The 9,327-nt window shown below is 40.8% G+C and overlaps 1 protein-coding gene across 2 annotated transcripts; it reads left to right on the top strand.

Moving 5' to 3' along the window:
- Positions 1 to 1,150: 1,150 nt before the first annotated feature.
- On the top strand, positions 1,151 to 6,253 carry LOC149830920 (uncharacterized). 2 transcript variants are annotated; one of them, XM_090011919.1, is made up of 5 exons: positions 1,151 to 1,584; positions 2,678 to 2,721; positions 3,895 to 3,972; positions 4,054 to 4,648; positions 5,322 to 6,253. In XM_090011919.1, exons 1-5 carry the CDS (start codon positions 1,438 to 1,440, stop codon positions 5,961 to 5,963), a joined length of 1,506 nt encoding a protein of 501 aa, XP_089868045.1. In that variant the 5' UTR covers positions 1,151 to 1,437; the 3' UTR covers positions 5,964 to 6,253. The 2 variants fall into 2 exon arrangements, with proteins under 2 accessions (XP_089868045.1, XP_089868046.1); XM_090011920.1 differs by lacking the exon at positions 2,678 to 2,721.
- The last annotated feature ends 3,074 nt before the right edge of the window (positions 6,254 to 9,327 follow it).

The following is a 9,327-nucleotide window of genomic DNA, read 5'->3' as shown; positions in this document are numbered from 1 at the left end:
ACGTCAACAACATCATTTGGAGCACAGAACGATAAAGCGAGGAATCCAAATCATTTGGAATTCTTCAGATTGGATCAAACAAACTTTAGAGACATTGGATCCATTTAATCCAAATCAACAGAAGGATCCAGAAGACTACGAATGGTTCAGAAAGAATATTTTGAGCTTTCATACGCATATCAGAACAGTTCAGCCTACTAAGTTTATGGACCTACATCGATATCTAAGATTCTTAACCTACAAAGTGGAATGAAATTAGAAGAAGCTTTGGCGGGAACAAGACTTGAGGGCAAGTTTTCTCGAACCCGAGGAGATTAATGCAAGAGGAAAGCGATGCATATCCAACTTTACATTTTTTATTGGATCATTTGCATTCCATATTATTTCTTATGAATATCTTTAGTATTTGGATTATTTTATAATTGATCTTAGATCCGATATTCAGATTTAATAATATTAGGATAATTAAAAAGAGTTTTAGATTTTTTAAGAGTTTATCATATTAATTCTTGAATTTTGGTTTGGGTATCTCTCTATAAAAAGATGAGAGCCCTTTGTACATGTTCAAAATTAAGAGTTTGATTAAACTTGCTAATTTTTCTTGAATTTTATGCAAATTTTTTAATATATTTTTTTTTTATTTTTCTAAGTTTTTATTCACACAACTTAGTTTTCTCTGAATCGAGACCTCGTGGTTTACAACACACCAATGTGCTAGAAACTCGTACCAAAATTTTGGGAGACTCATCTCAATCAATACGTACCTAAAACTTTGAAGGCCTTGTATAACCCGTACCCATCCCCATCTCTCTCTCCCGTTGGGACTATGGTTTTAGATTTTATAATTTAATTTACAGTAAAATTTTATCTAAAATTCTCATATATTTTTCGAAACACCAAAAAGTTTATGTTTAGGGCGATACTTTACCTCACTTAGATTTTCCACACAACGAGACTTGTGGCGTCGTATCAACAGATTTATTAGGGATACACAATCAAACCGGGTCCACCTACAACCGACCCAAAGCTCGAGAGCCGAGACCCAGTGGCCATGGCAATTTAGTAATCCAACCCAAGGGCAATATATAAACAGGGGAAAAGAGAAGGTCAGGTGGTGAAGGGAAACCTAAAAAGTCCTCCTCTCCCCCTTTGGCCTTCTCTCCTCCAATCTTTTCAACACCCACGAACACGTCACCCCCACCACCATATAAAATACCGCCCTTTTTTTTCCTCCGAAAACCACCAACTCTATCAGGCCAGAAAACCAACCCCCGGTCCCCCCCCCCCGGGAAACCGCCAACCAAAACCAAGTTTCTTTTTTCTCCTTTGTTCGCTGAGATCTTTCAAGAGAAAAACGGTTTCCCGGCGTTCACACCGGTGGCGGTGATGAACGATGCGAGGCCGCGAGGGTGACGTGGAAGGCGCCGGTTGTATGATATGGAGGGGGCGGAGCCGGTGAGGTGGGGGACGTGGGATGAACTCGTCCTCGGCGGGGCAGTTCTCCGGCACGGCACCGCCGCCTGGGATTCCGTCGCCTCGGAGGTCCGGACCCGAACCCTCTTCCCCCACCTTTTCAACCCCGAGGTAATTCTCTCTCTCGCTCTCAAAATTAAATTAAATTTTTTATTTTCGATTTGGATTTTTGTTATTTTTCGCTGAATTTCCATGGCCGTTGATATGCTGTGGTCACATGGCAATTTATTAAATGACTAGTTTGTCCCTGTTGGGGACACAGTTGCCTTTTCTAGAAAAGCAAAAAGTTGACGTGTTCACTTTTCACTTGTTCTGTTTGCGAGTCCGGATAGGGTGCAATATGATTGCACAAAAAAATGTGCATTAAGCACTGATCGCCCTCTATCAGGTCTTGGGCCCCACACCTGACAGGCCCTATTCTCCCAAGATGGAGGGTGATCAGGTGCTTAATGTACACATTTTTGTGCAATCATATTGCACCTGATCTTTTCTCTCTGTTTGCGTTCGGTCGTTCGGATTTTTAGAAAGGGAAATCGATCCCGCGACCTGGATTGTTTTTTGAAAACAAGCCCATGTGGTTGGGTTGCCACGTGTTTAGTCGTGTGCTTTTTGTCCCCCAATATACGCGTCTATCCTAAGGATATACAGCTGGCTGCATTTCCCAATTTCACTTGACTTTTGAGTATCCTTTCCTATATCAATAAATTTGGCTTTCGGGGATACATTGGTCATTTACTATATTGACTAGGGGCAAATGAGTCAGCTTGTCCTTTTCTTGGCTTCGTTGAATTTGTATTTTTTTTAATATTCTTTTTTGTGAAACAAAAAAAGCACGAAAATCTATCGGTCAATGGACAAGTTTGAGCTTACACATGAAAAAGTTGGAGTGATTCTCTGGGCTTTAGCTTTGTTTGAAAGAATATGGTCCCTGGTCATTTTTTGATAAGGGAAGGGCACTTTTGGTAATCACGTTGTAGAGAAAATATTGGCCTACATTATCGCGTTCTTCGGTCGAAGCCACTGTTTTGACGTTTTTTTTTGTTTTTCTATTTTCAGATAAATTGACAAATATACTCTATTTGGTTTGTTTAGTTACCAATTAAGGGCGTATATATATATATATATATATATAGAGAGAGAGAGAGAGGTTTTTATGTAGTGATATTTTGGTAATTCTGTGAAATTTTTTTGGTCATTTTCGCAGGTGTGCAAGGCCAAGTACGACGATTTGCAAAAGCGATATAGTGGGTGCGAAAAACGCTTTATTTATTGATTTATTTATTTTTCTCCCCCTGCTTTTCCTAATGACGAAAAATACCCCTGGACTACAAATAATTGATGGATCCGCAAACTAATTATTTATCCTTAGAAAGATGGATAAATTACGCGGATGCCATGACGTAGGTTTCCGTTATATTTGGTAGATTGTGGATATATTGGTGAGGTTGGCGCCTGACCTTCCTTGCCATCCGTCCTATTAAATCGCCGATTTATTCGAGGACGTTGATGGCATGTAAACGGGCCCGACTTCACGTTTTAAATCTGACCTAATTAAGGATTTGGATTTGGATTTGGATGAAAAAAATTATATAATACCGAATCTGATCCTACTAGCTTTAAAATGGTTAACCGGACATAGTGTTGCACATAATCGGATCCTGGTATCTGTCGGATTCGGTTTTGGATTTGAGATGAGGTGTGAGTCTCCGCACTGAACCGAATCTGATTGTTGATTGGAGGATCAACGGGTTCGGGTTTGTTCCAATATCTGATTCAAATGACAGGACGAGATCCAGGCACCCATATGGGATCCACATGTGAGACTTGTGTTGTTCGGTTTGGATTCTGGTGACACCGACTCGGTTTTGACTCGGACCATATGATTCACCTACGAACCGAATGAGTCAACCGAGTCGTGCTGACCGGTGCACATCAATTGTTTCGGGTTTTAGAAGTTGGTGAGACGGATCATGACTCGTACGGTTGTCTCGGCTCGGACCATATTTGGCCGGGAGTGTTTTTTCTCCATCTGGTTGACCGTCTCGGGTTCGTGGTTGATCTCGGCTCGATTTCGGTAGCACCGTAAGATGGATAGTACAGTAGCGGGTATCTGATCCTTTTTGTTCTCCAATCTGATGGTCCATAAATCCGAGCAAGGGTTGGTTGGCGTCCCAGTGACACGCCTTTTACAGTGAGTGTCATATTGACACGAAGACACGATACGACACTATGGGCTCTTTAAAATTTTAACTTTTGACCGTTTTAGTAGTTTTCTTAATATTAGCTCCACAAAAATCCTGACCGTGTACATGACAACAACGTAGGGAATTTAGTACCAACTTCAGATTGACATTGTAGAAAAACAATCTTGATTTGCTTGCTAGCTAAAACATAAAGCACAAAGAAATCTTTAATTTGTAGTGCGTGGTTCGAAGAGTTGAGGAAGCTCCGAGTTGCAGAGTTGAAGAGGGAGATAGAGAAGTCTGAAGACTCCATTGGGTCAGTACTTCTATTTCCAGACGTGCATACATGCACACACTTCTTCTGGTGATTGCAGAATTCACTGGCCATGTTTTGCAGATCGCTGCAGTCGAAGCTTGAAAGTCTTAAGGCTGGGAAAGGCGATAGCGACCACTTGGACGATGACTCTTGCTGGCCGAAATTCTCGTCGCCGGCAGAGAATGTCGATGGCAGGGAGTCTACCGGGAAGGAGAAATCCAAGGATGGTTCATCAGCTGGCAGCATCACACAGGGTGTGGACGATGTCAGGAAGAACTGGTCGCAAGAGTGTCATGCTCTGGCCATGGGAGATCGAGAAGCTGAGGGTGACGGGGTTAAAGTGAAGTTGGTGGAGGGTTTGGAGAAGCCTGCGGCGGCTCTCGGGACTCTGAGGAAGAGAAGAGGGAGGAGGAGGAGGAAAGTGTGCAGAGGGACAAGGGATGTTGGCAGCGGTGGTGGTACAGGGGAGAGTGATGTGTTGAGCTCTGCCAACACTGTTGTTGCTAAAGAGACTGATGAAACGATCAGAAATCATGGGAAGATCGTCAAGGCTTCTAGTGATGACAGCAGAGGCAAGGAAAGTGTGGGCTCGAATTTGGATTGGATACCGAGGTTTCTGGATTGCATCATGGAGCACAAGGATGGAGCGGTATTTGGTCGCGAGCTCGAGAGTCAGGTAAGCTAGAGTAAATTATGTGAATGCTCTGTTTAGAATTATGGAAGTGCTAAATTAAACCGAATTTTGCATGTCTTTGATTGAAATTCATGCTATATAAGAAGGAAAAAAGATCATCTTTGGTAGGGAGCCTAATGGTGCTTTTACCAGTGATATGATTGTTTTAGACGAACTGAAACATTGTATTGTAATTGGTTTTTGCCATGAACAGAGAGCCTTTCAGGCAAGAACTGTGGCTCATCTGTGCTGCCAATTTATTTTTATATTCAAATTATGGAATTAAGAGTGCAAGTTGCATTGAAGATAGAAATAGCATGAGATTGACCACTAACCATTTATGGCCTGTTGCTTCCGGGGTTGTATGTTTATGGTAATGAGATTTTCTCAATGGCCTTGAATGCAAAATATTTCACATTACTACTGCTCTGGATATGTACCATCTTGGTCCACATTATTGCAATTCACAAAGATACTTTAAGTTAAGTCCGTCTCCTGCTGCAAAAAAATGGTGTCCTGTATCGTGTCCATGTGACATGGTTGCATGGACTGGATTTACATCGATTGCATATCTACTTTTTGTGAATGAAATTGGTGTTTTTCTGCCCTTGATGATAATATAGCTTCAACTTCGTTGAATCATTGGTTAAAAAAACTGTTTTTCTTGGATGGTCAGAGGAGGGCTAGATACAAAAAGCTGATAAGGAGGCATATGGACCTAGAGATGATAAGGAGAAGTGTAGATAAGAACCTTTACACCACAAGCTTGGAGATGCTGAGGGATCTTCTGCTCTTATTGAACAATGCTCTGGTTTATTACCCAAAGTGCTCATCTGAGTACAATTCAGCCATTGCTTTACGGCAATTCGTCACGAAAAGGTCCAAGGAATTCATGCATAAGGAACAAGGTAGCAATCAGAGAAATGCTCTTCTTGCAAACCAGATCCCGAATGCTCTGGTTTATTACCCAGAGAGCTCATCTGAGTACAATTCAGCCATCGCTTTACTGCAATTCGTCGCGAAAAGGTCCAGGGAATTCATGCATAAGGAACAAGGTAACAATAAGAGAAATGCTCTTCTTGCAAACCAGATCCCAAATCCAGTAAAGCCTCGAAGCTCTCGGCTGAGCAAACACCATGTTACCAGTAAAGGTTCTGCAGAGAACAAGGTTCCAATGGGCAGTGATGTCAAGAGTGGTGAAGATGGGAATAGATCGTCTTGGCCCATGAAGAGACGTGCAGTGCAGAGTGCAAAGAGTGGTGATGAAAGACCAGAGAAACAACTAAAGGGTTATTCTGGAAAGGGTAGGAAAAGGTGAACCATGACTTGAGATATCTGCTGGCCTGTGACTGTTTACTGTTGTAAACATTTTGGAATTTTTGTTTATGTATATCCTTTGCCTTTTTTTTTCTTGCATCTTTTATGTGCATTGCTATGTTGAGGATGAGGGAGAAGGGAAACAGCTAACAGCCACCTTTTGTGTATCTTTGGGAAAACATTTAGGGGATTTACTGATAATTATACATTTTTATTTAAAGTCAGAATCAGGAGACAAGGGAAAGGGATTGAAGTACAGCATATCTTGTATTGAGTGTCATCTTTGGCAATCAAAAGGTGCATGCAATCAATCTGAGAGAGAGAGAGAGAGAGAGAGAGAGAGAGAGAGAGAGAGAGAGAGAGATTTACTCATAATTATACATTTTTTATTTAAAGTCAGAATCAGGAGACAGGAAAGGGATTGAAGTACAGCATATCTTGTATTGAGTGTCATCTTTTGGCAATCAAAAGGTGCATGCAATCAATCGGAGAGAGTGAGAGAGATCCGTCATATGGGTGGGATTGCCCATATTGCCATATTGTAATTAATTGGAATAAAAATCAATTAAGCTAACCTTTTCCTTTGAGTCGTGATTAATTGGCAAATTTTTAAGTTTGCCAGTAATAACTGCAAATAGTTAAATTTTAAAAATATACATTTATAAAATCTCATTGTGCTCTTGAATTTAATGACATGTGAATATCTTAATCATACAATAAAATTTTGCAAAAACTGTGTGACTATTGCATACATATCGATTAGAGCAATAAAATCAACCTATAAAACCTTGGACAACAAAAAATAATGGATTAGTGAAGTTTAAAGCTAATTTATGTTTTACCGAATTCTAAAAGGTTATTGATTTAAATAAATATTAGCTTATAAAAGGTGAATATATACATAGAAATCTTTAATTGTTTTATATATAATTTTTATTATTAATCTTTATATCCATACTAGTATTAAGACTTTTTATTGACAAATTATAAAAAATTTGACATTCAGCACGGCGCCCGTTCCTCTGTGTAACAGAAAAAAAGAAAAAAGAAAAAACCTTGCTGCAGTATCTAGGTGATATATCATCTTTAATCTCTCATGGATGGTGAAACGGATTCAGCCTGTTTTGTTGTGTGTGTTATAGCCAATATACATCTAGTAGTGCTCAATGATCCTACCATCCTAGTAGGGCTGGTAAACGAACAGAGCTGCTCGGTTCGGCTCATCAGGAACTCGTTCATGCTCGGTTTATATAGTTGGCGAGCCTAGCCACGAGCAGCTTGTTTAACTTAAACAAGTCGAGCCCTAACACAAAGTGTTCAGCTTGGCTTGGCTCGATAGTGCTTGTATAGATAAATTATATATATTATGTAATATATAAAAGAAAGAATGCATAAATATATATATATATATATATATATATACAAGAAGGATGAATGAAAAATATATATTTAAAATATGAACTATTAAGTGTAGTTTATAAAAAGTTTTATATATTTTTAAGTATAATACATAAAAATATATATACTAAATATAAATAACATGAAATGTTTTTACACGACTCGTCTTATTTTGGGATGATCGGAGCTCAAATCACGTTCTCAATCCACTAGTAAACGAACCGAGCCTCAACATGACCTATTCGGTTTGTTACCAGCCCTACATTCTAGCACTAGGCAAAAAAAAAAAAACTTTTTGGGTTTTGTTGTTTTTACATGCATCGGAGGATGGGCATTCCGGGCCCTGAAAGGGTCTGACACGTGTCAATCAACTTGAGGAATGTTGGGGATGATGCCCTGACAACCTGCCCATAGTAACAGGTTCTGAAAGAGATGTTGCCCGTTTGGATGCCAACTGATAATGGCCAAAATCCCTAACTTGATAATGATAAGTCATGGGCTAATGGACTCGACTCACTCTCTTATCTCTCTCAGGCGTTGTGTCCGTGCCTAAGGAGCCCAACCTGAGCCCGAGTATGGATGAGTTGGGCTAGGCTCGGGCCAAGACATGGATCGGGTCGATCGAGCCCTTATCGGTCCTAATCGAGCTGGGCCAGGTCGGCCCGATGACCACCCCTACTGAGACCGTACATGCATGGCTGAAGGAATATCATGTCTAAGCCTTTACATATTTCTTGGACCCTGCCTACCACGTTCTTCGTCTTAACCTATACATGCTTCTTGGAGTCAGCCTGTCGCTGTTCCTTACAAGTTGGACGAAACAGTTTAAGAGTAGACAATTCGAAATTGTTGGGAAACCCCAACCAGAACTCCCATCATCTATGGCACAACTGCTTTGCCAACCCCATACAATTTAAAATCAAATGTGATTTGGAATCGTATGAATTAGTATCACAAGGGACCACAATGGGGTCGCTCGTGTGGCCAGCAAGGTGGTTGGGAGGGTGCTGAGAGGAAGACATCAGATCAAACCCCACTGGTGCATGAGTGTGTCCGTAGCTTTCAGAGGTGGGCCACACAAGGCAGGGTGGTCGTGGGGCCCCACCCGGAGTTTTTCTTGCAGCGGGTGAAGGTTCCTTGTCATAAAAAAAGAATCAGAATTTTCCCTTTGTGATTCATATTTTGGCGACAAATGAGAAAATGACTCACTTGGCACAGCAAATGCCTTGTCATTTTCTCATGCCTCATTCTCTTTAAGTTAGTTTTGACTTGACATGAGAGAATAGAGGTAATTGAAATCATTTGTGTGAGAGAATGATTCTCGTGGCAGTTAAACAAATGGGTTCATGGTAGCTATTTGCTCTTTTATCTTCATCTTGTTCACCGTTTTTCCTAAGAATTTGATCCCTCTCCCTACTAAAGTGGATATCGGGTCGCATACCCAACTCAAGATGAGCCTTGTTTGGGCTGCATTGTGCAGTCTGAAACATGGATTTGGATGAAAAAAAATGAGGGCAGAGGGCAGATTAGGTCAGGGTTACCCCTGACGTTAAGTACCATAGGAATCAAATGCAGCCTAAAAGAATTCAATGGGCCTAACACCGCCCATCCTGAACTGAGTCGATCATGGATCTCGGAACAAATTCAGTCGGGACCAAGCTCCACGCGTGTCTGATAATAACCAGGTCCAACTTGAAGTCGATACCTGCTGGGATAATTTGCTTACGGATCAGATTGGAGACTCAACCCTCAGCCTTTAATGGACATGGGATTGGATTGGGCCAGCCGGATAAGTGGGTTAGGTGAGCCTAACTAAATAGAAGAATTGAGCTGATTAGATCCAGTTTGAACCGATTTTAATACTTTTTTTCCCTTTTTTTTTTTAACCCAGCAGGATAAGTGGGTTAGGTGAGCCTAACTAAATATACACATGCTCTTATTTTTATGTAGTTACCTAACCAATCTCA

This window comes from Nuphar pumila, chromosome 7 (assembly GCF_984573655.1).
Source record: "Nuphar pumila chromosome 7, dmNupPumi1.hap1.1, whole genome shotgun sequence".
Classification (NCBI taxonomy): Eukaryota; Viridiplantae; Streptophyta; class Magnoliopsida; order Nymphaeales; family Nymphaeaceae; genus Nuphar; species Nuphar pumila.
Note: the sequence above shows the minus strand (reverse complement) of the source record. Positions and strands in the feature narration are given on the sequence as shown.